General features: G+C 35.6%; 9 protein-coding genes, 1 long non-coding RNA gene and 1 other non-coding gene across 11 annotated transcripts; 4 read left to right on the top strand and 7 right to left on the bottom strand.

The window, feature by feature from the left end:
* Positions 1-136: 136 nt before the first annotated feature.
* On the bottom strand, positions 137-753 carry LOC9299530. Its single transcript, XM_002865177.2, has 2 exons — positions 682-753; positions 137-586 (listed from the first exon to the last, which is right to left on the bottom strand). The coding sequence occupies exons 1-2, from the start codon at positions 724-726 to the stop codon at positions 302-304; spliced, it is 330 nt and encodes a 109-aa protein (XP_002865223.1). The 5' UTR covers positions 727-753; the 3' UTR covers positions 137-301.
* A 129-nt stretch (positions 754-882) lies between these two features.
* LOC9301298 (protein ROOT PRIMORDIUM DEFECTIVE 1) lies at positions 883-2493 on the bottom strand. The gene has a single exon (XM_021030246.1). The coding sequence runs from the start codon at positions 2410-2412 to the stop codon at positions 1135-1137; it is 1278 nt and encodes a 425-aa protein (XP_020885905.1). The 5' UTR covers positions 2413-2493; the 3' UTR covers positions 883-1134.
* An 827-nt stretch (positions 2494-3320) lies between these two features.
* Positions 3321-6458, top strand: LOC9301299 (probable LRR receptor-like serine/threonine-protein kinase At5g45780). Its single transcript, XM_002863408.2, has 11 exons — positions 3321-3691; positions 3778-3910; positions 4002-4073; positions 4160-4303; positions 4385-4456; positions 4553-4612; positions 4689-4762; positions 4844-4990; positions 5080-5418; positions 5507-5898; positions 6031-6458. The coding sequence occupies exons 1-11, from the start codon at positions 3577-3579 to the stop codon at positions 6322-6324; spliced, it is 1842 nt and encodes a 613-aa protein (XP_002863454.1). The 5' UTR covers positions 3321-3576; the 3' UTR covers positions 6325-6458.
* A 170-nt stretch (positions 6459-6628) lies between these two features.
* On the top strand, positions 6629-8242 carry LOC9299531 (60S ribosomal protein L11-1). The gene is made up of 5 exons (XM_002863409.2): positions 6629-6733; positions 6825-6932; positions 7056-7098; positions 7179-7374; positions 7887-8242. Exons 1-5 carry the CDS (start codon positions 6731-6733, stop codon positions 8083-8085), a joined length of 549 nt encoding a protein of 182 aa, XP_002863455.1. The 5' UTR covers positions 6629-6730; the 3' UTR covers positions 8086-8242.
* Positions 8243-10937: 2695 nt separating this feature from the next.
* Positions 10938-12308, top strand: LOC110229651. Its single transcript, XR_002333021.1, has 3 exons — positions 10938-11203; positions 11290-11662; positions 11741-12308. It is a non-coding gene; the product is annotated as an uncharacterized LOC110229651 (long non-coding RNA).
* A 512-nt stretch (positions 12309-12820) lies between these two features.
* LOC9299533 (receptor-like protein 55) lies at positions 12821-14715 on the bottom strand. Its single transcript, XM_002865179.2, has one exon. It carries the CDS (start codon positions 14287-14289, stop codon positions 13024-13026), a length of 1266 nt encoding a protein of 421 aa, XP_002865225.1. The 5' UTR covers positions 14290-14715; the 3' UTR covers positions 12821-13023.
* A 178-nt stretch (positions 14716-14893) lies between these two features.
* On the bottom strand, positions 14894-17037 carry LOC9301300 (WD repeat-containing protein 53). Its single transcript, XM_021032371.1, has 10 exons — positions 16759-17037; positions 16559-16655; positions 16409-16470; positions 16262-16324; positions 16107-16166; positions 15962-16018; positions 15837-15879; positions 15689-15766; positions 15182-15600; positions 14894-15100 (listed from the first exon to the last, which is right to left on the bottom strand). The coding sequence occupies exons 1-10, from the start codon at positions 16864-16866 to the stop codon at positions 15011-15013; spliced, it is 1077 nt and encodes a 358-aa protein (XP_020888030.1). The 5' UTR covers positions 16867-17037; the 3' UTR covers positions 14894-15010.
* Positions 17038-17564: 527 nt separating this feature from the next.
* Positions 17565-19167, bottom strand: LOC9301301 (ras-related protein RABA1c). Its single transcript, XM_002865181.2, has 2 exons — positions 18767-19167; positions 17565-18155 (listed from the first exon to the last, which is right to left on the bottom strand). Exons 1-2 carry the CDS (start codon positions 18985-18987, stop codon positions 17726-17728), a joined length of 651 nt encoding a protein of 216 aa, XP_002865227.1. The 5' UTR covers positions 18988-19167; the 3' UTR covers positions 17565-17725.
* A 192-nt stretch (positions 19168-19359) lies between these two features.
* LOC9301302 (ubiquitin domain-containing protein 1) lies at positions 19360-20858 on the top strand. The gene is made up of 4 exons (XM_002863411.2): positions 19360-19726; positions 20309-20431; positions 20512-20631; positions 20710-20858. Exons 1-4 carry the CDS (start codon positions 19684-19686, stop codon positions 20790-20792), a joined length of 369 nt encoding a protein of 122 aa, XP_002863457.1. The 5' UTR covers positions 19360-19683; the 3' UTR covers positions 20793-20858.
* TRNAG-UCC lies at positions 19363-19434 on the bottom strand. Its single transcript has one exon. It is a non-coding gene; the product is annotated as a tRNA-Gly (tRNA).
* A 497-nt stretch (positions 20859-21355) lies between the features above and the next one.
* LOC110225912 lies at positions 21356-23396 on the bottom strand. Its single transcript, XM_021016262.1, has 2 exons — positions 21778-23396; positions 21356-21699 (listed from the first exon to the last, which is right to left on the bottom strand). The coding sequence occupies exons 1-2, from the start codon at positions 23375-23377 to the stop codon at positions 21608-21610; spliced, it is 1692 nt and encodes a 563-aa protein (XP_020871921.1). The 5' UTR covers positions 23378-23396; the 3' UTR covers positions 21356-21607.
* Between the last annotated feature and the right edge of the window lie 2696 nt (positions 23397-26092).

Here is a 26092-nt window from a genome sequence, read left to right on the forward strand (position 1 = left end):
CTTCTCTCCTCCATGATCAACCAAATTGTTTGGAGCCCATTTTGCCAAAATCATTTCTCTTAGTTTCAATTGTTGTTACTGAGAATTTTCGCATAAAGCCAAAGTGATTTTCTAATGAAGTTATCTTCATTTCGTGTTCCTCTTCCTACTGATCAATTCTTAAATCAAAACCCACCAAATAGTTCTTGTTTGCTACAATTTCATCATAAAAAACATTCATGGCGACAAAAACAAAAATTTACAGAGATATGCAATCAGATATGAGACAGGATTCATCTAATTCACAAACATGGTTTGCTAGCTACTCCAAAAGCCGTTCGTTTGCGGTCAAGGACATTGCTGATGAGTTTCTAGTTCTAGAGACAGCAGAGAGTTGTTTGTGCATGCCAATCTCATTCTTCATCCAAGAAGTTGTTCTTGAACTGCTAGATGAAGTTTCCTTTGCAGATAACTCGGTGTTTGAGTGAGGCAGAATTGCGATATCATTGAGCAATTCTTGCACCGCTTTGAATTGCTTCATTAACAGACGTAACAGGTAAAGTTTCCTTTGCCTAGTACTCTTAAACGATCTCTCAAAAGAACCAATCTTATCACCATAGACCACAAATCAAAGGCCAATTTCGTATCAAAAGCAGAGGCATGTAATTATGGGAGATATAGATAGAGAGAGATATATCGAACCTTATTGGCTTCGGCTTGTCGTTCCCCAACGCTTCGTCGAGCCATAGGGTTTTGCAGCTTCGAATAGAGAGCTAGGGTTAATGGTAGAAGATAACTTACACGAAAAGAAATCCGACTAAAATTGGATACCCTAATTAATTAATAAATAATCACTTATTGTTTTTAGGAAATTTTAAATAATTTTTTTTTTTTTTTGGGCAAAGGAAATTTTAAATAATTTAATCAATAAAAATACATACTACTGTAGTTAGTGATTTTCTGATGAAGTAATCTTCATTTTGTGTTCCTCTTCCTCCTGCTCAATCCTTCAAATCAAAACCCACCAAATCATAATTACAGTTATGGCCACAAGAACAAAACTCTGCAGAGATATGAGAGATAGGATCATCTAATTCACAAACAAGATCAATCTAATACACTTTCATACATTAAGATGAGACTTTTGCACAGACTTCATTTCCCCAGAATTGGTAAGACCCAATCTCCATCTCTCTCTCCTTCCCAATCTTCATGAGAGCTAGTCAAAACATCTCTACTCTTCTCTTCTTCATGAGTTTCATCTTCTGTTTGTAACAACTTTCTCGTATGTCGCGTTTTCAACAACACAAGATCCAGCATTTTCCTCCGCACATTGTATATCGGATTTGGCTCAATCAAACAGCCTTTGCTATAAGCTTCTCTTAGAAACAAAGTCTGCGTACTTCCTTTCGTCGATACATAGAAAATCCCGGGATGTTTCAATATTACTTCCCTGACATTTACTTCAATGCCAAGATCCTTTCGGAAATGAGCTAATCTCTCGACTTCAACCATTTTCTCTACCGTTAAGCTCAGAAGCTCATGGATCACTGCAACAACTCGCTTCTCGAATCTCTCTAACCCTCGAGAAATCTCCTTTCTCTCATATGGCTTCACATAAGGAACCCTTTGCCAATTCTTTAACTCTTCTCTGAAACCTTTCTCAATCTTGAATCCTGTAGGAAGATGAATCGGAAACGCGTAATTCGTCTCAAACTCACTCAACCATTTCTCTCTATATTCAACTTCTCTCCACTCCTCAACTTTTGCCACACACAAACTCTCATTCTCACCACCTCCATCAACTAACTCCAAAGTCTCCAAATCAACCAACCTGAAATCTGAACTATACTTAGCCAAAATCGAATCTCGAAAATCCTCAGGCAAACCCAATTCCTTTCTAATCAACCTCAAAGCATGAACACGAAGAACACCGGTTTTCGACATCAACAACAACTTCTTTACCCTCTTCACAGCATCAACCTCACACTCTCTAACAACACTCTCTTCCTCATCAATCAAAACCTTAAACTTCTCAGTAATCTTACAACACAGATTCTTCCTAAAAGGATGTGTAAAGATCTCAAAAGCATGAGGATACTTACCAATAAAAGCTCCAACATTTACATTCAAACCAACGAGATTCTTCCATCTAGACATAAGCTGCAAAGACACAAAAGGACCACGCTTTTTGCTACAACAAAGTCTAGAAATCTCGAGAATGATGTTTAGTTTCCTAATCTGGGCAATAAGTGTGTCTAATCGATGATCTCTTGTTCGATTCTCTAACCTAGTTTGTGCTGAATCTACAGGCTTTAACCATCTTTTTTGATTGTAGAAGTAAAGTGGACATAAAAATGGAGACTTTGTTGGGTTTTGATGTGTTAAAACTTCTCTAATGCTACTGTATCTCAAAGATTTTAGAGAATTCATATCTTTTTACTGTGAATTTGGAGAAAAAGAAAACATTTTACAAATATGAACATCGATCACCATTTGAGAGAGAAAGCGGCGCAGAGACGATTTTAGAGGGTTCGGTTTTAAGGCTGGGCGAACCAAACGGTTATTCCCGAACCGAAATTTTATCAAACCGAATTCAAATTGTCTGAGAATAAACCAAACGGTAATCAGATTCAACTGGGCATTCGGGTAAGCGAATCGGATTCGGATAAAACCCGATCGGATACGAATCTTTTTGGGTAGAGGAGTTTAAGATCCAATAGGATAACAAAAAAAATTGGTTCGGGTTCGGTTCGGGTCGGTTTGGATATAGATTTTTAGATCCGTTAAATACTCGCTATATAAATATTCGGTTAAATTCTCGGATTTTAGGTAAATACCCGGATTCAGATAAATACCCGGATTTTCGGGTAAATATTCAAGTTTTCGGATAAAATTTCGGGTTTTCAAATAAAATATTTGGGTATTTTTGGGTTTGGATCAGGTTTGGATTCGGATTTTCGAATATATGAGTTTATGACCTACTCCCTCCGTTTCGTTTTAGTTGTCGTTTAAGGTTTTTTCACATAAATTAAGAAAAGCATTAAATTTCTGTTTTACTCTTTATTAATATATTTTATAAAAAAATTCATTGGTCACAACATTAAAACAATAGGGATAATACTGGAATTTTTACCAAATATTTGCATTGAAAACCTAAAACGACAACTAAAACGAAACAAAATTTAAGTCCTAAAACGACAACTAAAACGAAACGGAAGGAGGAATAGATAAATCTAAATTTTCGGGTTCCAGTCGGTTCCCATTCGGGTACTGAGTGTGTGCCGGTTGTACCATTGTTATCGTACGTTTGATTACAGAGGATCTAATCTCACTAACACTGTCAAAGTCAGATATAAAAACAAAAAAAAAAGTCTTACAGAACAGAAGACAAGGGAACAATGGTGTGACAATTTCGAGGATTTTCCCGCTTCCATTTTTATTTGTCTTCTTCTTCATCTCGATTCAATTCGTACACAATTTAATGCAAAAAAATTTGTCTTTTTAATGTATTTATAATGGTCTGCCCTAGAAGAAAGGGCAGACAAATGATAACTGACATTGAAGTCCAGAGATTTCTTTTACGTACTCTCTTAGATGGAGATTTTTTTGATAAAGTTTCTTTTTTTAGGAATCTGGGTTTATTACTCTGTTCTTGATTCTGTTTTTGCAATGGATAGTCTCTTATCTCCAAAGGGTGTTAACTATGAAGGTGAAGAATTTATCAAAAATCTTTTTTTTTTTTTTTTTTTATTATGTAAAAAGGTTTTAACTTTATCGATTTTTTGGTTCTTGTAGTGGCTGCTTTAATGTCAGTGAAGAATAAGATGAAAGATGAGAAAGAGGTTTTGTCTGGTTGGGATATAAACTCTGTTGATCCTTGTACTTGGAACATGGTTGGTTGTTCCTCTCAAGGTTTTGTGGTTTCTCTGTGAGTATCTATCTATGCGCACCAATTGTTCGACTAAATGTCTCTGAGAAACGTTTTTTTTTGCTGAGTTTATTGAAATTTTCTGATGCAGAGAGATGGCTAGTAAAGGATTATCAGGGATAATATCTACTAGTATTGGGGAATTAACTCATCTTCATACTTTGTGAGTTAAAATGAATTTTTGGTTAATGTTGGAGTTCAAGAATGTGTTTGTTGTATCTAATTCGGTTACTTTTGTTATTTTTATAGGTTACTGCAGAATAATCAGTTAACCGGTCCGATTCCTTCTGAGTTAGGACAACTTTCTGAGCTTGAAACTCTTGATCTATCTGGGAACCGGTTTAGTGGAGAAATCCCAGCTTCTTTAGGGTTCTTGACTCACTTAAACTACTTGTGAGTTTTGATATTAATGATTCTTGTTTCGGTTAATGTTGCAATTGTTATTATCTTACAAGTTCTTTTTAAGTCTTGTAGGCGGCTAAGCAGGAATCTTTTATCCGGGCAGATTCCCCACCTTGTCGCTGGCCTCTCAGGTCTTTATTTCTTGTATGTCTTACTCTACCTAACATTACAGTTTATCGAAGTTTCTATTTCGTATAATGTTTCTTAGACTAATGTTTTTTTTATCAAAAACTTGAATAGGGATCTATCTTTCAACAATCTAAGCGGACCAACTCCAAATATATTAGCAAAAGACTACAGGTAAGATATGCGAAAAACACATGATTATTAACCGTTACAATGTATGTGAAAGCTTCTTGATAAATTTCTGTTATAGGATTGTAGGAAATGCATTCCTTTGTGGTCCAGCTTCCCAAGAGCTTTGCTCAGATGCTGCACCTGTGAGAAATGGTATCTTGCCTCAAAAATTCTCTGGAAAACTTAATTTAAAACATGATTTCACTTGTTTAACTTGCTGCAATCAATCTGCAGCGACAGGCTTGTCTGAGAAGGACAATAGCAAACATCACAGCTTAGTGCTCTCTTTTGCATTTGGCATTGTTGTTGCCTTTATCATCTCTTTAATCTTTCTCTTCTTCTGGGTGCTTTGGCATCGATCACGTCTCTCAAGATCACACGGTACACATCTCATAGTCTCTATCTGTCAGTCCTTTATGGTAAACGTCAAGACTTTGCTGAACTCAGCATTATTTTTGTGGATTTCTTAGTGCAGCAAGACTACGAATTTGAAATCGGGCATCTGAAAAGGTTCAGTTTTCGCGAAATACAAACTGCAACGAGCAATTTTAGTCCGAAGAACATTTTGGGACAAGGAGGATTCGGGATGGTTTATAAAGGGTATCTCCCAAATGGAACTGTTGTGGCGGTTAAAAGATTGAAAGATCCGAATTATACAGGAGAAGTTCAGTTTCAAACCGAAGTCGAAATGATTGGCTTAGCTGTGCACCGTAATCTTTTACGTCTCTTTGGATTCTGTATGACACCAGAAGAGAGAATGCTCGTGTATCCTTATATGCCAAATGGAAGCGTGGCTGATCGCCTGAGAGGTTTTAACTTATAACATTTCTCATCCTTCTTGTTCATTTGATTTTGATATATAACACAAAAAGTTCATTAAAAGAGGACATGTTTCAGACAATTATGGAGAAAAGCCGTCTCTAGATTGGAATCGGAGGATAAGCATTGCACTCGGCGCAGCTCGAGGACTTGTTTACTTGCACGAGCAATGCAATCCAAAGATTATTCACAGAGACGTCAAAGCTGCAAATATTCTACTTGATGAGAGTTTTGAAGCAATTGTTGGAGATTTTGGTCTCGCAAAGCTATTAGACCAGAGAGATTCACATGTCACAACCGCGGTCCGAGGAACCATTGGACACATCGCTCCTGAGTACCTTTCCACTGGACAGTCCTCAGAGAAAACTGATGTTTTCGGATTCGGAGTACTAATTCTTGAACTCATAACAGGTCATAAGGTGATTGATCAAGGCAATGGTCAAGTTCGAAAAGGAATGATTTTGAGCTGGGTAAGTAAAAAAGATTGAAGCTTTCTGTTATATCCATTGAGTCATTTGCTTAAAGTATGAAACTTTACTCGACTTAGACAGAACCCATGAGGCCAAAACTTAATTCAAAACCATTGGCTTTTGTTGGATCAGGTAAGGACATTGAAAACAGAGAAGAGATTTGCAGAGATGGTGGACAGAGATTTGAAAGGAGAGTTTGATGATTTGGTGTTGGAGGAAGTTGTGGAATTAGCTCTGCTTTGTACACAACCACATCCGAATCTAAGACCGAGGATGTCTCAGGTGTTGAAGGTACTAGAAGGTTTAGTGGAACAGTGTGAAGGAGGGTATGAAGCTAGAGCTCCAAGTGTCTCTAGGAATTATAGTAATGGTCATGAAGAGCATTCGTTTATTGTTGAAGCTATTGAGCTCTCTGGACCACGATGAGACTTCAAAAGTGCATAAATTGTCATTATCCTTGTAGATGAGTCACTATTCGAATTCAAACTTTGTATAATGAATTGCATGTGTCGATTTTTTTCAACCTAATTGAATCCAAAAAAAAAGTCTCGTAAAAGTCATCAATTGTCTCGTTAAATTCAAAACTCATTTGGTGATTGAAACTTGAAAGACTTTTTGCCTTATAAGGCTCAATATATGGTTTTCTTATGGGCTTCGTAATTTGGCCCATTAAGCCATTTTGATAATTCAAAGGGGTAATTTCGTCATTGCGTTGGTATCAGAAACCCTAAGTACCAACACATATAACTCCTCTCACTTCGCACGCAACGCAGTTTCGTTTTCGCAAACTCTACATTGCTTCCTCTCTTAGCTCGACTTTGATCTCCTTAAAATGGTATTTGTTTCGTACTTCTCTGTAGATCAATTCAATGAAAATGTGTTTTGTTCAATGGGTTTATGATTGAACTTTATTTTGTTTCTCGTAGGCGTCGGAGAAGAAGCTCTCGAATCCCATGAGGGACATTAAGGTTCAGAAACTTGTTCTCAACATTTCCGTTGGTGAGAGTGGTGATCGTCTCACTCGTGCCTCAAAGGTTCGATTTTGTTTGTAAAAATCTAAACTTTATGATTACCCTTCTCTGTTTTTAGTCTAAATCAATGGCTGGCTTTTTTAGTGATTAGTTTTGAATTGATGTTTTTGGTAATATCGGTTTTAGGTGTTGGAACAGCTCAGTGGTCAAACCCCTGTCTTCTCCAAAGGTATGAATGCTAAATCTCTTAGGGATTTTGATTTTGTGTTGGTCTTGAATCTGATGTATGCTATGGTTTTGTTATGACAGCGAGGTACACTGTGAGGTCTTTTGGTATTAGGCGTAATGAGAAGATTGCGTGTTATGTGACTGTGAGAGGTGAGAAGGCAATGCAGCTTCTTGAGAGTGGTTTGAAAGTTAAGGAGTATGAGCTTCTTAGGAGGAACTTTAGTGACACTGGTTGCTTTGGATTCGGTATCCAAGAGCACATTGATCTTGGAATCAAGTAAGTTTTGCAAGAAAATTCCTTGAATTAGTTACATTATTGGCTTTGTATAAAGATTTTGGTACTTCGTGTATGTGTATATGTATAAGATTATTTCAGTTGCATCTAAATGACTATTCTCTAAATATGTATAAGAGTGTTTCAGTATCTAGTCTCCAAATTTGTGGTTTTGTGCAGGTTGGTCAGGATGGTAGGTTTTAATTTTATATAAGATGAAGACTTTCATTGGTTTTTGGTGAATGTGTTAGATTTGTCTTTGATGTACCCTGGCTTTTGTGGAATGTTAAGTTTGGAATAGATTATAGATGCGCCGTTTACTGGTTTTTGTTGAATGCTAGATTTGGGTTTAGTAAATGATGAACGCTTTACTGGTTTTCAAGGATGTTATATTTGAAACTGATTAACACTAAAGCCTTTACTGGTTTCTGTGGAATGTTAGATGTGTGCTTGATGAAAGATGAAGTGATTACTGTTTTTATTTTATTCTCATGTGTTTTGTTTTGTGTATATAGGTATGATCCTTCCACTGGTATCTACGGAATGGACTTCTACGTTGTCCTTGAACGCCCAGGATACCGTGTGGCTCGTCGCCGAAGATGCAAGGCTCGTGTTGGTATTCAGCACAGAGTAACTAAGGACGATGCAATGAAATGGTTCCAGGTCAAGTATGAAGGAGTTATTCTCAACAAGTCTCAGAACATCACTGGTTAAAAAGTCTTTTGATCTTTAAAGATTTTTGTTGATTCTAGCTTATTTCAAGTTGTTATCTTTGGATGTTAAAGAGTTTCTTGTTGTAGTAAAACCTTTTTGACGTGAGTTTGGTAGAATCTGAATCTTCCAAGAACCTTGGAGATATGTTTTTTATTTATTCATTGTCATCATCAAAACTTAAATCAATCAAAAGCAAGATAGTTAATTTTCTGATATTGTTAGAATTTACGAAGACAGAAATTGCCCCGAGAGATTTATCATTGTTATTGAGGTTTGATGAAATGAAGAATATCATTGACCGATTTTGTTACAAGTCACAATGCTTGATCTTATCTATACTAGTATTTTCAAAATACTTTGGTGACGGGTGAGTAAAAATGCTTCTAGTTAATCGGATATCGGATCTGTTTCAAAAAATTATTCACAAAAAAATTTATTGGGTCGGGTTATATTTAATCTAACTCATACACAGGATATTCTATATTTAATAATTTAGATGTTTAGAAGATTTGATCAAGATTTATAATTATGATTCTCCTATCATCTTTGTTTGATTTGTTTTTAACTATTTTGAATCATCATATAATACATAAAGTAAAAAAAATCAATTTTTTTCTGCATATACTGTGATTCGAAATTTTAAAAACGGACATATATTATCCAATTGACGAAAATGTGTGTTCAACGTTCTACATCGATTAAAATATTTAGACAATGATTCAGAATCATATCATGAATAAAAAAATTAATAAAATAAATGAGTTTTTTGGCCGGACGGGTTTTTGAATCAACAATAATAAAAAGATTAAAATATCATTAATCCGCCGCTTCAATACTGATTAAATCCTTTTTTTTTGTAATACCACAAATATTAGACATATTAAATCATTCTCATTTAGAAAAGATTGTATAAAACCAAAAATTGTCCCGTGGTATAATGTTACTTAATAACAATATTTATAAAATTTTAAAATATCATTAACATGCCATTTTAATACATATTAAATCTTTAGTTTATTTAAATATAAATGTCTTAGAGAAAGATATGATTTGTAAACTTTTATATATAATAAATAATCATTAAATTTAAAAATAAAAACAAATCACGGGACGAGTTAATAAATTACGGAACAGATTATATTTTGGAAAGGATTTATGTGGCGGACGAATTTGAATCAATATTTATTACCGCTTTAACACAGGTTAAATCCTCAGTTTATTAATAATTGTCTCTTGGACTCAGTATACCGTTACTTAATAACAATTGTAAACTATAATATAAATAAATATGTTATAAGGAGATATAATTTACAAAATATTTTTATACTAACTTTACAATTAAATCATCCCGCGGTGTACCGTGGATTAAAATATAGTATTCTTTATAGCATGAACAAAGCTCTAAATAAAGCCTAAACGAGAGATCAAACCAATCTTACTTAGGCCTTCAATCTACCAAGATTACTCTGAACCAAGTTTACACTCACATTCCCTAGCTTATCATTTAAGGATCTATTATGAATTATTCACATTAAATGTAAATAGAAAAATGTTTGATACTCCCTCCGTTTCATAAAGAATGTCGTTTTAAGGTTTTATTTTTGTTTCACAAAGAGTGTCGTTTTAGGTTTTCAATGCAAAATTTAATGATTTTTTTTATGTTTTATGACTATTAGTATTCTGCATATTATTTTACTATTGGGCAGATTATGTTTAGGTATATAGTTAATGATGTTTTTGTTTTCAAAAAACAAAAAATTAATGTTTTCTTAATCTGTGTGCAAAACTCTAAAATGACACTCTTTGTGAAACAGAGGGAGTATTTAGATTTTTTTTTTCTTTTTCAAAATCTTGTATCTAAGTTTCAAGATGATGCTTTTCTTCAAGATTGGTGGTCTATGTTTATTTTTCTCATTATTCTCTAGACGGAACCATTATCAATCTTCCATGGATGATCAAGAGATAGACTATGTGAAGAGTCTTCCTGCATTGTCACTTAGACTCAAGGTTTGGTATAAAAGGAAAAAGGTTCACGAAAAAGAGGCAAAAGATAAAAGAGAAAATTCAGTTTTTCGTGACAGGTTATATCTAAACAGAGTTCGTAAATTTTCTCGAGGCTAACTCGGATGGTGTTAATGCACCTGTTGATATCGCTACCTTTTAGTGTGAAATATTTCAAATAAATTTTAAATAGTATTTTTAGTAATATATAGTTTTGGAGAATTTAGATTTTGTACGAAAGTTTTACAAACTAAATTCTACATAAAAAGATAAAACTAAACGTAAAACAACTAAAATGACAAAAACTAGCATGATAAATCTACGGTTGAAAAGCTTCATTATTTATAAGAAAAAGAGAAATTACACAACTATCGATAGAACGTATAAAATTTCACTCGGAGATGAGTTGTTGAATCAGTAAATCGATTTGCAAGGAGTTGAATCTCACTCTACGGAGAACCAAGAGAAATGTTTTCTTCGGATATGTGGTTCAAGCTACAAATAAGACCTTTTTCACATTATTTTCTTCTTGAGAAGTATTGTATTCGAAATGCGTTTAATTGTGGAGTCAATTTTTGATTCACAATAAAATATTTTTGCTATCATGACATTTGTTTATAATAATAAACAATATTTTTGCGTCAATGGTTGTATTGGGAATGTTTAGAGCATCTCCAATGCAGGGTTCTCTTCAATGTTTTGATGAGTTCTCATCTGAAATTGGCAAAAAAATAATTCAAAATTAAGAAAAAAGAGAGAATCGATTCTCTTTAGAGTGCTTTGAGATTTTGAGAGAGCCGGACATGTGTCAGTGTTCAATTGGAGGGACTGTTATAACAAAAGAAAAAAAAAAAAACATGAGTTTTTTCTCACGACCAAAAAAAAACATGACTCCTCTCTCTCTCTCGATTGCGATCAAAGAAGCTGATGAACAAACGCCGATTTCGTGAGATTCCGATGAGTCTATGCTGGAATCGTGGTATGTGAGACTTACCTACCGCCGGAATCATCAGCGAGATAGACGGTTAAGACTATCGGCGAATGGAGTCAAAACGAATCGAAGATTGGCGATGGAGAAGAAGGATTCGTTGAAGGATGGTCCAATTTCTTGTTCCAGGTATGAATCTAGCCCCTTCCCCATGTGTATCATGACTTAATTCGTTGTATTTTGTGTTTTAACAAAAGAATTGAAACCGATCGTAGCAAGATCAGTTTCATACTCTTCCTCGCCGACAATGATCCCACCACCGGTCAAAGCTGGTGTCCAGGTCTCTATCACTCTCTTAGGGGTTTCTCAATTTTCGTCCAATTTCGATCGATTTCATCTTCTCGATCGAATCAATGGTTTTGATTGGTGAATCAGACTGTGTTAGAGTTGAACATGTGATTTACAAGACTTTAGAGGAATTTCCAGAGGAGGAGAATCTTATTCCTGCTTACGCCGGTGACATACCGGCGTAGAGAACTCCGACGCATTCGTGGAGAGTTGACTCTGTTAAGGGACGGCTTGAGGATCATCAAGCTCACCTGATTCTGCCCCTTCTTGCGCCATCCACTTGATTCGTTCGATTTCTCGGTAAGTTTGTTCTCGGGGTTTAGGTTAATGAATCTCTAATCTTCTTGGAACATTGATTGATATTGTTTTATGTTTTAGAGACTATGGTGAGATTGAGGATTTCTTTGTGTTGTTTTCCAATAAGTCATCATTCATCTGCTGGGAATTGCTTTCATCTCTGCTTAACAACTCTCTTAATCTAGAAACTCTCATCATCAAGTTATTATACAAAAGCAGTTATATGTTGGAGGTCGGGGACGTTTCCAACTTTCCATTGTGTGATGGGAGTCATGTGAAGCACAACAAAGCTAATAATGGAGATAACGTTGGTCCTCTTCTTCTCAATAACTAAATCATTTGTGTCTCACATACAATATTGGCGCCAAGGCTCGCTCTTGACTTGTATCAGTATCAGGACAGTGATGCTTGGCCATAACCATGATCTCACATTGGCTGCTCAAGAAACACTAGCAAAGTTGGTTAGAGTGAGAAGCAAGATTTGAAACTACACTCAAACATTTCTCCTGGTTATTATTTCCACATTACTACTCTAAACTCAGTTTTGTTGAAGACATCAAATCATGTAATGGGTACTTTAAACCTTTTTAGAACAATCTTATTCCTATGTACATTACCATCTTCCTTAATGATCATAGTCTTATTTTAATTGAGTTTTTCATAAAAGTATAACTAGAGAGAGCATCAAACAAAACAACGTTTAAACGCATTGAATTCTCAAGCCAAAAGATAAGTTAAACCAATCAAACAAAAGATTCTATTGTCTCTTGTATTTCTTTACTTTGTCCCAATCAAACAAATGTGTTTATCAACACTTAAACACATTAATAGTTATTCCGGTTTTTTATTTGCACACCTACTTTTAAATGTTTGAAAATAATGTATGTTTAATATTTTATGAATTGCTATAATTATTAAGTTTTATGAATTAAAATTTTTAATACATTTTTTTTCTAAGAGAACTCCACTTGAGAACCTACCATTGAACTATGAATTTTTATTTAAAAAAACAAAAGTTCTCATCTCACATTTTCACAAAATTTATACTAAAAAATTTGAGAGAGTCTCATGGAGAGAGCTTCCCATTGGAGATGCTCTTATATACTTAGTAAACTCTTCATGATATAATATGTTTGATTTGTCGGAAAAAAAAAAAACAAACACAACAAACTGCAGTTACTCATAATCACAATTCACAAATACAAAACAGACAGTACATTTAGAGGAGGAAAAGGGTAAAATACCAAACAAAAACATAAACCGGATTTGTACCGGTTTGGACATAGTAATTTCTTGAAGACCCGGTCTGGTTATTCTCAAAAGAACCCTAATAAAGTAAAGTCCACACAAAAAGATCAGACTTCTCAAATCCAACGACACCTTTTAGCAAGATAAAAGAGGAAGAGGATTAAGAACACAATCGAAAAAAGACCAATGCCGAGACCAAACAGAGTCTTGTTGGAACCATTGTGTTCTTCTTCTTCTTCCTTCTTCTTCGTCATCTTCTCATTTCCTCCTTCACCGTTGTAATCGCCGTAATCGTTTTCTCCTGACAAAGATTCCTCCTTTTGCGACGGAGACCATAAAGGAAACCCGTATTTATCACACGGAGCAAGACCCTCCAATTTCAAGTTCGAGGATACAACAGTTTTGTTGTAACAGAGCTCACTGTTCCCTCCAATTTCGAAAAAGTTGAGATTTTTAATGAAGATTTCGTTGAATGGTAAAACTCCATGGAAGGAGTTATCAGCGAGATTCAAGTGTTTGAGATTCTTCATCTCGGAGAAGAAACTTGGAACCGTGCCGTTTAGTTGATTCATGCTTAGATCCAAATGTGTAAGTTCAGAAATTGACGAGAGTGAATTTGGGATTGTTCCTGTTAATCTGTTTGAAGCTAAAGATAAGTTTTTTAGAAAGATTAAGTTTTTGATTTTGTTTGGTATTTGGCCGGAGAGAGAGTTATGAGATAAGTTTAAGGACTTGAGGTTTGTGAGACGAGTAATGGAAATGCGTATTGAGCCTTTTAGTGAATTGTTTGATAAATCGATGTATGTGAGATTGGAGTGGAAAGATTTAGGAATAAAGCCAGAGAGATTTGAGTTTGAGATTGTGAGGGAAGTGAGTTTATGCATGTTTCCGAGGATTACATAAAGACGACGAGAGGTTGAGATTGGGGTTGAGGAAATGTAGAGGGTTTTGAGGTTTTTGAGACGAGCGAGGAAGAGGCCGGAGAGGCGGGTATGGTTGTTGTGGAGGAAGGAGGAGACGGCGGAGAAGGAGTGGAGGGAGATTGGGAGATGGTATGGAGGAGAAAGTGAAGGGCAGTTGTTGAAGGAGAGAGAGAGGAGAGATTTTGACAGTGGTTTGAGGGTTTTGGAGGGGAGAGATAGAGTGGAGGAGCAGTTTGTGAAGGAAAGAGAGGTAATGTGGCGGTAAGGAGAAGCGTTGTCGCAAGTTATGGAGGTGGAGGAGGATTGGTTGTTGTTGCAGGGATCATTGGTTGGTGTAGAGATGTTTAAAGATTGGAGAGATTTGAGCTGTTTTGGGTGTAGTGGAGAGGCGGAGACGGTGGCTAAGAGAAGTAGGATGAGGAGGAGGAGCAATGACGGTTGCGGTTGCTGCGGTTTCATAGTGGACAGAAGAGGAATGTTGGAAAGGTTGGAATTTGAAAGAAGGGTCTTGTAGGTTGTGACAGTTTAGAGACTTCTTTACTTTTAAGAGGGAAGTGTTTGATTTGTTATTTTTCCAAAGTCTCTCCATAGTATCCAAAAAAAATTACTTGTTGCTCCAAGCTTAGATTGTTAGAATGGTAGGTTATTTTTTGGATTTATGTATTTTTGTTATGATTATAACATAATTTATTGAAAAATAAATTGGATTTTAACTTCGTAACAAAGTCTTAATTGTGTAAATGAGGACAACAAGAAAAATCTGACAGGGAGAAGTTGAATATAAACACACAAAAAGTATAAAACAAGCAAATGGTACGTAATAAATTTGATGATAGTAAAAGAATTTAACAATTCAAAAATTAAATAATCATGAGATCTTTTATCAACAAAATTTGTTTTTTTTTTAATTCAAGTAAACATCTTAAAAAGCGTAATAATTTTAGACAAATATAATTCAATGAAACAAAATAAAATCATATAAAGCAACACCAATATAGTAAGTTCATATAGCATTTTGATCCAAGTATTGTTGTTGGTTTAGAAGCCGGTTCTGTCTTTATAATTTGGTTGTCAAGAACAAATAAACTAACTTGTAGATCAAGCAACCACTTGAGAAACTCCACTTATAATACCAATGTCCAAAATAAAGATGAATCTTTTATGGTCCCATACGGCCTATTTAAGAGATTGAGTAAACCTTAACTACTCTCGTTGTGTCACAGACAACAAGATTCTCAGAATCAGATTGATTCGTGCAAAGCCAATTCACCTGTTTAAGAAAAAAACCCCAATTAAGTGTCAGAATCAGACAAAAGAGAAAGAGCAGAAGAACAATGTGACCTTTAGTTACCTTCTTGCTTAAGTTAATATTCAAATGGAGGAAATCTCTGTTATTGTTGTTGTTGTCTGGATCAAGACATTTAAAGCAATCCCATATTTTGACTGTCTTATCATTACCACCTGAGATCAAGAATCTACCTTTCTCCTTAAACAGAGAAAACGCTACACAAGAAACAGCAGCATTGTGTCCACCAACAGAGTAGTCTAAACAAACCCTTTTGATCACATTGTTGCTGCTGCTACTTCCTTTTGATGATGTTCCTTTTCGGGAAAGTTCTGATTCGATATTGATCAAATCGACAATTCCATCACCTCTAGCAACCACGCATATCTTGCCTAACTTATCAACCATGTCCATTTCAGGGATTGCTATCGAGTGAACAAACGCAGGGTTTAGGCATTGTCCTGAGTTGCTTTGTGTATCAGACCCTGAAAGTTACCACAAATAACTCGCAAAATCAGATTTGTTGCATATATATATGGCTAAAGATACTCGAATCAGTGGCATAGTCTTTACCAAAGTCTATAATCTTTTGCGAGCGACCTTTTGAGAAATCCCATAAAACAAGCTTTGAATCAAGTCCACCAGTTATAACTGAAAGAAATTAGACATTTTAGAAAAGATGTGTTTATATAATAACAAATCACATTAAGATGTTAGTTACCTTCCCAAGGTCTCCATGGAATGAATTGTACAGAACTACATATCTTAAATGTCACATTAAGGTGTTGACTTGAGAGATTTTTTCGAGACTCATAGAATTACATAGACGCAAGGGAGCAAGGATACACTTGTATGACCAGCTCTAAGGGTTTTATAAAGGCATTTTTGACCAATGTCGATGATCTGTGTTCGAGCAAACTTATCAAACCGAGAAAAGTCCCACAAAAATTCATGTTATGTAATCTGTAAGTATCAAAAACAACTATTGAACCTTAACATCACCAGAATCATCTGCAGAAGCAAGAAAAGATGATTTTCCATTGCATACTACCTTTAACAAATCAAGAAACTCAAAAGATATCAACATCGATTTCATAGGTAAATATGACAACTTTTCGAAAAGTCTGAGTTTTTTAGTATCTCTACCTGGTTTACTTCATCTTTGTTGTAACTAAAACTCTCTAATGGCTTCCATGAATTAGCACTCAGCTATGAAATAGCAGAAAGAGACGAGCTTTTAACTGAGTGAAGAAATTTGTTTACAGTTTATCAAAGTTTCGATTTTTGAATTACCGTATGAACATCGAAAGACTTGATATCGTTTCCATGAGAAGCATAGAGAATGTTCTCATTACCTGAAACCAATTCAAAGTTATCACCAAATGGAAACAAAGAGATGAAATTGAGAGAGAGAGAGAGACACACACACAAAGAGACAAGAACCTGTCTTGAAACAAAAAGATGAAACCGGTTCTGTTCCAACGTCGATAATGAATTGAACATCTTTACACCGTAAATCAAACCAGCAAACGCAACCATCCTATAATCAGAATGATCGGAAACTATGAATCTTGCCAAGTAACAACAAAAACGAAGCCCTAAATTCATCGGAAGAAAGAGATTTGAAGTAGAGATTTAGAAACCTCGCCGGAAGTGAGAACAAGACCAGGCCGATCACGTGAAGCTATACAACAAGTGGCAGTTGATTTGTGGCCTCTCAGCTTCCGTGGCTCCTCCATTGCCATTGCCATTAACTGTGAGTGAGTTTCTCCTGCGATTGCTGCACAAAATAGGGATAGACAAAAAAAGCTAACCGAACCGAACCAAACCGTTTATACCAAAATTAAACCGGATATTTTCATAAACCATTCGGTTTTGTTACTTCAAAACTCGATTGCTGTAGGATTAAAAAGTTCGCGTAGAAGTCTTTCACCCCTTTATGCAGAATTGGAGACTCTCTTGTGGTCGATGAAGTGCTTATTGGCGATCTCTATGACGAGTATTCTCATGTTGACAGATTGCTCTGATCTTTTAGTGATGACTACCAACCCCGAAGAGTGGCCTACTTTTTCTATAAAGTTGAAGGATTTTGCGTTTTATAAGGCTTTATTTTCTACTTTTAGACTTTTAGTATTATGCATATCTCTCGTAGTGGAAATACTTTCGCCGACTATTTTGCGAAATGTGCAAAAAGTTGCGAGTTTTGTTTTTCTCATGTAAGTTCGACGGTACCTATTTGGCTCTCTTTAGAAGAGAGTCTTTTTCCGTGACTTAATATATGGTGTTTGATTGGAAAGAAAAAAAAAAAATCGAACCGAACAGATTTTAACTTAAGCAAATTGAACCGATACAATGAAATTAAACCGAACTGAAATCATCAAAGGCTGAATCTTTTATCTTTCTTTTCAACAATCCTATTGTTTGAGATGATATAATTTAGGGTTATGAAAATTTGACAAAGCATTTTCAAACAATAACATTGATAAATTTATATAAGTAACAGAAATACACCAAATGGTCATAACTCAATCTAAAAGCAATCTTCATATTCGATAGGAACCGTTAACAAAAACCGATCCTCAGGTCGTTAACAATAATTCTACTCTCTTATTAGTTTGAGCAGCATCCACCTTTCTTCACAGCGGAAACATCTTTACCGATATCGATTTTGTCTCCTTTCGATGGAACATTAGCGGATTCACTTGCAGCTTCCATTGCCTTCTTACTCACAATGTGGTGAATCTGAGTGAGTACTTCCGCGAAAGCATTCTCAACATTGGTGGCTTCGAGAGCTGAGGTTTCCATGAAGTAAAGAGATTCTTTCTCGGCGAATGATTTCGCATCTTCTGTCTGAACAGCCACGAGATGACGGAGATCAGATTTGTTGCCCACTAGCATGACTACAATGTTTGGATCAGTGTGGTTTCTGAGTTCTTTCAGCCATGTCTCAACGTTTTCAAATGTTGAGTGTCGGGTCACATCGTAGACAAGAAGCGCTCCAACAGCTCCTCGATAGTACGCACTAGTGATGGCTCGGTACCTATTCAAACATTGTTAACGAAACTGAGAATTAAAGTTAACCAAAAACATCAGAACATAGCTAATACGAAGAAGAACCGACTACAAAATCATAAAAAAGCAAGAAGCTTTTCAGTTTCGAATGCAGACTATGTACGCTTCGAAGCTTTTCAATTTCGAAATTAAGACCAAGTAAAGCTTCAAATTAAGAATCCAACTGAAACCAATCACTCATACATAAACAAGCAAAAACAAGAGAAGAAATCTGACTAAGCAAAGCTTCAAGACAGTGATCCAAGAGACCGATAAATCTGAGAAAGAAAAAGCTAGGAATCGTAGAAATGAAGCAACTGAAACCAATCAGGCTCTCTTACATAAACTAAATTAGCAAAGAGAAGAAATTAGATAAAGCTAAAAACTTTTTAATCATAATCGTATCTAAATTTCAAAATCACATACCAATCCAGATCTCTTCTTGTCAAAACCAATGGATCTAAATCAATTGACACAGATCTAACAACCTAAGCTCTAAAATTACTTTCATCGGCAATCAAACAAACCATAAAGCTCAAAACTTTCCTAATCAAAGAAACCAGATCGAGAAATGAACAATGTGGTTGAAAAAGATGAGACCTTTCTTGACCAGCAGTATCCCAAATCTGGGCTTTGATGACTTTATCATCAACATTCAAACTCCGAGTCGCGAACTCAACGCCGATCGTGGATTTAGACTCGAGGCTAAACTCGTTCTTGGTGAATCGTGAAAGCAAATTGGATTTGCCCACACCCGAATCACCAATCAGAACAACCTTGAATAGGTAATCGTATTCATCATCTGCTCTGTAACCCGCCATTGATTCTCTCCTTCGAAGCTTTTAACTTTACTCCTTCAGATTCGAGAAAACAAAACAGAGAGATAAAAATGGTTCCTTTTTTTTCTCAAAATGAAAAACCCTAATGAGATTTGAAACTTGCAAGATCTTTTCGATTTCAACAGAGAAAGAAAGACGCGGAATTGGAAAATATCAAACGAGAAAGAGAAAGGACTTGTGTACTGTCTTTATCACAAAAATCTAGCATTTGTTTTACCGAAAATTACTAAAACGCCCTTCTCACGCGTTCTGATCTAATTAAGATCATTGCTTCGATAAAACTGAGGCGTCATTTACTATTGTCTTTTATCTTTAATGTTATTTGTTTCCAAAGCAAAAAGAAAAACCAAAACTAAATGCGTCTGCCGGGAGTCGAACCCGGGTCTATTGCTTGGAAGGCAATTATCCTAACCGTTGGACTACAGACGCTGACGTTTAATTATTCCAAATATTATATACTAATCCGAAATAATATGACGTGGCAATTATAAATATCGGAGAGATCTGTTTGACTTTCTTCTCTAACAAACTAATTTCGGAGTCAAAACGGGATTGACTCTTGAAGACGACTCTCCGGCGATTCTACCGCCGTTTCGTCCCCGGCGGTCGATTTTGTACTGACATTTTACTTACTTGTTCGAAGCGACTTCCAATTTTACCTAATCAAACGGTTCGAGAATGGGTTGTATTGGATCTTCTCATGCCAGAAATGAAGGCGGAGGTTAGTGGAATCGATTCTCATTTAACCTTTAAATTCGCTCTCTGTTCGTCTGAATTTCGTAGAGTTTGTTCGTTCATGTTCACAGAATTTGGACTACGATTTATACTTTGTGTTGTAACGTTGAGATTCTTAGAGAGATTTCGAAAGAGTTGTTAGTTTTTGAACGAAATCTCAGTTTATTCTGGTGTTGTAATGTTGTGATTCTTGCGTGGAGGGATTTTTTAACGAAGTCTCAGGTTTCAAATGTTGCAGCTAATTCACCAATCAGAAGAGAATTAGAATGCTCTTGAACATTTTTCTACTGCTCAGAATTAGAATGTTCGATCAGAGAAAGTTGTTACCAATGGTGGGATTGAAATGGCCATTTACTAATATTGAAATTTTGTTCTATGAACAATAGACTATATCATCTGATTTTTCTGTTCTGCCTTCTACTGCATTTGTTGTCTTGATGAATTTAAAATTGTGATGATCTTCTGAAGTAGATGGATTTTAATATTGGTCTTAGTGAAAGAACTGTTTTAGAATTGGTCGTTGTTTATATTGTATCAGTCTCTTATGAGTTTTGTATTTTCGACACAGTAAAAAAGAAGAAAATCAGGAAACCTAAACCGTGGGCACATACTGAGCCAATCACAAGGGCACAACTTACGAATATGCGTGAGGAATTTTGGGACACTTCTCCACACTATGGTGGTCAAAGAGGTATATATATATATATATATATTTATATCTCTTTCGTGTAATCTGCATTTGGAAGCTGAGTTAAAATTACTGAAAACCAGAGATTTGGGAGGCACTTCGAGCTGCTGCTGAAGCTGACTTGAAACTAGCGCAAACTATTGTTGACAGTGCTGGTGTGATTGTCCAGAACCGTGACCTAACATTGTGTTGGGATGAAAGAGGTTTGCAAAACACAATCTGATGCAGTTTCTTTTTTCGTTACCTTACTTTAATAGTTTAATGTTCTTACTCAAATGCAGGTGCTAGATATGAGCTTCCTAGGTATGTTCTAAGAGCATCACCAACGCTCGTCTCTCTATTTCAGTTTCTCATATATGTGTGAACACAACTTTTAAATGTGAACACAAATAAATTCATATTTTATTAATAAATATTTTAGTTAGACTAATTATAGTAGGACATCTGTGAGAAACGTTTCTTAAAGTCTCCCAAAAGAGCGACGATTCTCTCCCTCTCTCCTCTTTTTCCTATTTTTTTCTTTATTTTAATAAAGAGAGACTTTGCAAAACATACCCGTTGGAGATGGCCTAAGTGAGCCCACGAATCTGATTCGAGAGGAGGGACAGTAACTTCCAAGAACATTGACACAATACTTAGTAAGTAGTAGAAGAGAACTAGAATCTGAAGTAAGTCTCTCATATTCAATACTTTTTGCAATTGATAGTGAATAGAAATGGTATATTAGTAGTAGACACTCTCTGTAGAGAAATAGAAGTAAAATCCAAGAGAAATAGAAAACTGCAGAGAAAAGGAAAAGCAACCAAGAAGAAAATAGAAAATGTTTAAACTTGTGTGACACGATAAGGATGTGCTGCATGAAACTTAAAGGAACTGAAGATAATCATTCCTCTGTTGTTATTATTAAAAAAAAAATACTGCATTACATAGAAGCAAACAGATCCTATTTATAAACCAAACCCCTCACACAGGTTTCAACAGGATCCAAATACAAATTGTCAAATTAACTCAGATTCTAGAAGAATCCCAAATACATGTAAAGAAAGAAAATGAGATAAAAATGATACAGAAGATATCAAGCAAACGTAAATATACTATGATACATCATATAGCTTCCCCTTTCCTCAAATAGGAGTTTGGTGGGTTTTCTGTGCCTTGTGGATCTTTCAGACATACTCATTACTCACAGTTAACTTTATCATACCACTCCTCCCAACGGTCGTGGCCTCGGTATGCACACTTTCTCGAACAAGCGTATACAACAGTTGAATCTGAATAACCAATACCCTTTAAAAAGAAAGGAAACATGCAACGCTTTTCACAAACTATGCAAAAAGGTCTAGTCATACCATCGTTGGGAACTAGTTCACCTCCCAAGTATTTGTTCCCTGGCTTGAAGTAATTCATGTCCCCAAGGACACAGTTGATATGGAGAGTGACCCCACAATCATCACAACTATAATACCATACGCTTGGATCTGTCTTTCCCTCACAAATATCACACCACAATTGACCGTTGGACCTTCCAGCACCATGATGCAACGATAAAACATGATCGTCGCATCTGTGTTTCACTTTTCTTGGTAAAGTGGCACACTCCATGCCTAAGGTGAACTGACAAACAATACAGCTTAAGACATACTCCGAATCTTCACCACATGCTCCACAAGTCTTCGGCTCGTTCGAGGTACGAAATAAGGGATGGGGATGCAGTTCATGCTGAAAAGGCTCAGAAATGGAACTACACCGTATATCTGATAAAATTCTCAAATTGAGACACATGTAGTAAGAACGGCATTTGTACCCGAAGCCATCGAAATGTTGAAGACAATATGTACACTTGAAATGCTTGCCATCCGCATCGTTATACACTACTAGAGCAAGCTTGTGGTTGTGCAGGATATTTCGTTTCTTCCGGGGAAGATTGGCACATACTTTATGAAGGAAGAACTCGCATTCCACACATTTAAAGAACGGATCAGAATTGATTGGCATGATGCAAGCATCGCACCGCATCTTTTCATAATGGGCAGCATTGTCATCATCACCAAGTCTTAGATTATGTTCTTCATGACTAAAATGAATGATTTCTTTCTCATTTATTACCTTGTATGGATCTTCTTCTTCCTTATCTTCAGGCTTATCTTCGAGTTCTTTTCCATCCCACACATCTTCCCTTGTCGCACACTTTGAATGAACAGCATAATTAGGACAAAGCGAGCAAGAGAAAGCTCCAAGGGTCCAATCCATCTTTTGGCGACAAACTCCACATTCCCAATCGCCGTGACCGAGATGATAAGTGCGATAAATCTTGTGGTCATGACGATTTATGTTTATGACTCGGGGCAAATTGATACAACCTTTGTGCAGCATGTAATCACACTGAAGACAAACGTAAGGATTACGGTCACCAACCAACCCGCATGCGTTACAAGTGAAGGAGTCCTTTCTCGCCATGAGGGTTAATGTATGGTTGTGGCTCTTTTGCTTATATATAGTAAGCGGTGCGGGGTTTAACCAACATCTCAGATCTACACTGAAATTACATATGGAACAATGATACATGAGATCAACAAGTGGGCTTCTACAAAACTGGCATTTACCATCAGTATAGTCAATTGTCTCAGGTGAGACTTTCTTGAGAGGATGTCTCGAGTGACAGGGGTGGTTGATGATGTCTGGCCAACCTATGCAAGCCACATGAGCTTGAATATTGCAGCTATCACAGTAATATCCGTAGCCAGAATCATCACCGCATCCATCGCAGTTATTTGACCGATCTGTAATCACTCTGTCCAGCTTCATTCTACCGTATCTTAACGGATGATTGCAGAATTGCTTCACTCTCTCCCTTTGTTGGTCCATTAGTGGATCTGGAAGATCTGCTTGAGTTCTTTTTGTTGGTACAAGTCGAAATATTGATAAGGCACAAGTTTGTAAGTTTCTCATGAGAGGGTAAAGTTCCTTGTTAATATCGGAGATATATATATATTAATGAATTAGCCAGTCAACCGATGCCACTAATATATTGCCCTTACCGACACAACCAGCTCATCGTGGCAGATTACACCATTTATACAGATCAATAGAATATATATTAATCATAGTCCATTACTCCATTAGTTTAAATTTTAAAATAGTCTACTCGCGGTTTAAGCGGTTTATAGACTCCATCTAGACGCTAGATGTTCAAATGACGTGTAGACAATCGTTTCCGCCACTTAAAATTCCATAAGTTTCGTTTGAATCTATTTTTTCAATTTCCAACTACATAAATTTATATTATAAGTTTTAACTTCATACATATTGTTTGATATAAATTAATTAAATGTTTTAGTCTAATTATTGTTCATGATTTAATATTTTTATTTTTCTAGTAGATAGTTTTATATGATTTTATTTATGTTTTAAATGTTTAACTACCTAAAATTGTCTAGCCTCCGATTAAACGTTTTAGACGTTAGGCGCTAGGTCACTGTCCGCTTAGCGCTTAGCGCTTTCTTGAACATTGGTTCTGCTTATAACCAGGGCGGCTCAATATGTTTAACTCAATATGTTTAACTGCTTCTTTTTTTTGTCATCCGCAATTAATTAGAACTCAAAAGAGTCATTCCTGAGGAATGTTTAACTGCTTCATGCGCTAATAATAAAAAGATCCTCTTTATACTTTAAGTTAAGCCTAAAATTATTTAACTCATCTGACAACTAAAGAATTAAAGTACCAAAGTCGATGGGTCAATTTAAAAATGTTGGTTCCGATTGGTACCACTGCATAAACGCATAATAATATAAGTTGCATAAATAAACTTGCAAAAAGAAAAAATCGCAGAATGAAATTACTTTAAAAAGTATATTGATTGGATCATTTTACGTAATGACAAAATATACTATTATACCACCAGTATTTTTAATAATTTTTAATTAATATTTGATAGTAAAAATATAAATATTAAAAGTTGTTAAAATGTTGTGAAATTTAAAATTTAAAATATTTTTTTGAAAAATGGTATAAGTTCCATAATGAGGCATTCCAAATCTACCACATTTGAGAAAAGCTTTCCAAATGTACCACATTTTGTTGCCACATGCCTAAATCCGGACGAAATTGTCCTTGATGGAGAGAGAAGTGTGTGTCAGAGAAAGGGACAACTTGGGACAAGAGGGAGCAGTCTGCATTTAATGCTGCACGTTTACAATTGTTCTCTTAATATATTAGATAATATTAAATTAAAATCGGAGACAAGTTCATATGGAATGAGTAATATAATTAGATCGGGGACAAATTCAGATCGAATAAGTAATATAATTATATCGGAGACAAGTTCATATGGAATGAGTAATATAATTAATTAGATCGGGAACAAGTTCAGATCGAATGAGTAATATAATTATATCGGGGACAAGCTCATATGGAATGAGTAATATAATTAGATCGGGGACAAGTTCATATCGCATAAGTAATATAATTAGATCAAAGACAAGTTCATATCGAATGAGTAATAAAAGTAGATCATGGACAAGTTCAGATCGAATGAGTAATATAATTCTATCGGCGACAAGTTCATATGGAATGAGTAATATAATTAGATTGGGGACAAGTTCATATCGAATGAGTACCAGAATTAGATTGAGGACAAGTTCAGATCAAATGAGTAATAGAATTAGATCGGGACAAGTTTATATGAGAAGAAACCCAGATCTAAATGTGTAGAATTAGATCGGAGACAAGTTATGATCGAATGGGTAATATAATTAGATCGGGGACAAGTTCAAATCGAATGAGTAATATAATTAGATCAAAAATTGAGCATGATGATTTTTATCATCTAATTCTCTTGATTGTCCATCGCCAGATGGTGTAGTTTTGTCCGCCAAAAATCTGGATTTACTCGGAGACAACTAGATCTTTCTGTTATTCCGCAATAGAAGGAAAAAAAGTTCAATAATCCGGGTAGGTGAAGACAATAGTGCTCAACGAATCTGTGGACCAGAATAGATGATGTGAAATCTATATAAAATTCAAAACTTTTAAACGAGAACAATTGGTGGACAAGATGTGAGATTCATGATAATAGAGCAGGATGATTAAATCGGGGACAAGATCTAGACGCAACAGAAAATTTCCAATCGAAGACAAGATTTCGAGACAAAACCGAAAGTTAATTGTTTAATCTCATGAGAGATAATGTTTCTCTGTTAAAGCGCACGTGTCCCGAGGGATGAGAGATAAATAGGAAAGCAAAACAGTTAAAGAGAAGTCAAATCGTTGCATCGTGGAACGCGAAAATTGCTTCAACAAGAGAGGGTAAAATTGTAACTCCACAAACCAAATGTGGTAGGATTGGAAAGACAATTCCAAATGTGGTACATTTGGAAAGTTTTGGGGAAAATGTGGTAGATGTGTTAGTTTTTTCTTTTTACTTCTGTTTATGCAAAATAAACAACGATATACCCATTTATTTGCATAATGAGCTTTTACTTCTGTTTTTTATGTGAAAACATAAATCCTACGTTTTGGTGTTTTGTAATGCGATTATGCAGATTTTTTTTATTGACAAACTTTTTGCATAATTGTTTATTTTGGAACTTTTAGTTGGTTCAAAAGATTCGACAAGGTTGACAATCAACCATAATCTACTTCTGATCTAATTCGTTTTTCTCGGT

The sequence above is a fragment of the Arabidopsis lyrata genome, assembly GCF_000004255.2.
Source record: "Arabidopsis lyrata subsp. lyrata unplaced genomic scaffold ARALYscaffold_8, whole genome shotgun sequence".
NCBI classification, from domain to species: domain Eukaryota; kingdom Viridiplantae; phylum Streptophyta; class Magnoliopsida; order Brassicales; family Brassicaceae; genus Arabidopsis; species Arabidopsis lyrata.

What these genes read in the sequence shown, in the direction of transcription:
- LOC9299530 (XM_002865177.2), bottom strand. Translation starts at nt 726, where the DNA reads ATGGCTCGACGAAGCGTTGGGGAACGACAAGCCGAAGCCAATAAG. An exon ending in GACAAGCCGAAGCCAATAAG is followed by an intron (nt 587 to 681) that starts GTTCGATATATC and finishes TATGGTGATAAG; the next exon opens with ATTGGTTCTTTTGAGAGATC.
- LOC9301298 (XM_021030246.1), bottom strand. Translation starts at nt 2,412, where the DNA reads ATGAATTCTCTAAAATCTTTGAGATACAGTAGCATTAGAGAAGTTTTA.
- LOC9301299 (XM_002863408.2), top strand. Translation starts at nt 3,577, where the DNA reads ATGGAGATTTTTTTGATAAAGTTTCTTTTTTTAGGAATCTGGGTTTAT. An exon ending in CAAGGTTTTGTGGTTTCTCT is followed by an intron (nt 3,911 to 4,001) that starts GTGAGTATCTAT and finishes TTTCTGATGCAG; the next exon opens with AGAGATGGCTAGTAAAGGAT. An exon ending in AAGGAATGATTTTGAGCTGG is followed by an intron (nt 5,899 to 6,030) that starts GTAAGTAAAAAA and finishes TTGTTGGATCAG; the next exon opens with GTAAGGACATTGAAAACAGA.
- LOC9299531 (XM_002863409.2), top strand. An exon ending in AACCCCTGTCTTCTCCAAAG is followed by an intron (nt 7,099 to 7,178) that starts GTATGAATGCTA and finishes TTGTTATGACAG; the next exon opens with CGAGGTACACTGTGAGGTCT. An exon ending in CACATTGATCTTGGAATCAA is followed by an intron (nt 7,375 to 7,886) that starts GTAAGTTTTGCA and finishes TTGTGTATATAG; the next exon opens with GTATGATCCTTCCACTGGTA.
- LOC9299533 (XM_002865179.2), bottom strand. Translation starts at nt 14,289, where the DNA reads ATGAAACCGCAGCAACCGCAACCGTCATTGCTCCTCCTCCTCATCCTA.
- LOC9301300 (XM_021032371.1), bottom strand. Translation starts at nt 16,866, where the DNA reads ATGGCAATGGCAATGGAGGAGCCACGGAAGCTGAGAGGCCACAAATCA. An exon ending in ACAAAGATGAAGTAAACCAG is followed by an intron (nt 16,167 to 16,261) that starts GTAGAGATACTA and finishes GATTTGTTAAAG; the next exon opens with GTAGTATGCAATGGAAAATC. An exon ending in TTAGAGCTGGTCATACAAGT is followed by an intron (nt 15,880 to 15,961) that starts GTATCCTTGCTC and finishes GTGACATTTAAG; the next exon opens with ATATGTAGTTCTGTACAATT.
- LOC9301301 (XM_002865181.2), bottom strand. Translation starts at nt 18,987, where the DNA reads ATGGCGGGTTACAGAGCAGATGATGAATACGATTACCTATTCAAGGTT. An exon ending in GATACTGCTGGTCAAGAAAG is followed by an intron (nt 18,156 to 18,766) that starts GTCTCATCTTTT and finishes ATGTTTGAATAG; the next exon opens with GTACCGAGCCATCACTAGTG.
- LOC9301302 (XM_002863411.2), top strand. Translation starts at nt 19,684, where the DNA reads ATGGGTTGTATTGGATCTTCTCATGCCAGAAATGAAGGCGGAG. An exon ending in ACACTATGGTGGTCAAAGAG is followed by an intron (nt 20,432 to 20,511) that starts GTATATATATAT and finishes ACTGAAAACCAG; the next exon opens with AGATTTGGGAGGCACTTCGA. An exon ending in ATTGTGTTGGGATGAAAGAG is followed by an intron (nt 20,632 to 20,709) that starts GTTTGCAAAACA and finishes ACTCAAATGCAG; the next exon opens with GTGCTAGATATGAGCTTCCT.
- LOC110225912 (XM_021016262.1), bottom strand. Translation starts at nt 23,377, where the DNA reads ATGAGAAACTTACAAACTTGTGCCTTATCAATATTTCGACTTGTACCA. An exon ending in TGAACTAGTTCCCAACGATG is followed by an intron (nt 21,700 to 21,777) that starts GTATGACTAGAC and finishes TTGGTTATTCAG; the next exon opens with ATTCAACTGTTGTATACGCT.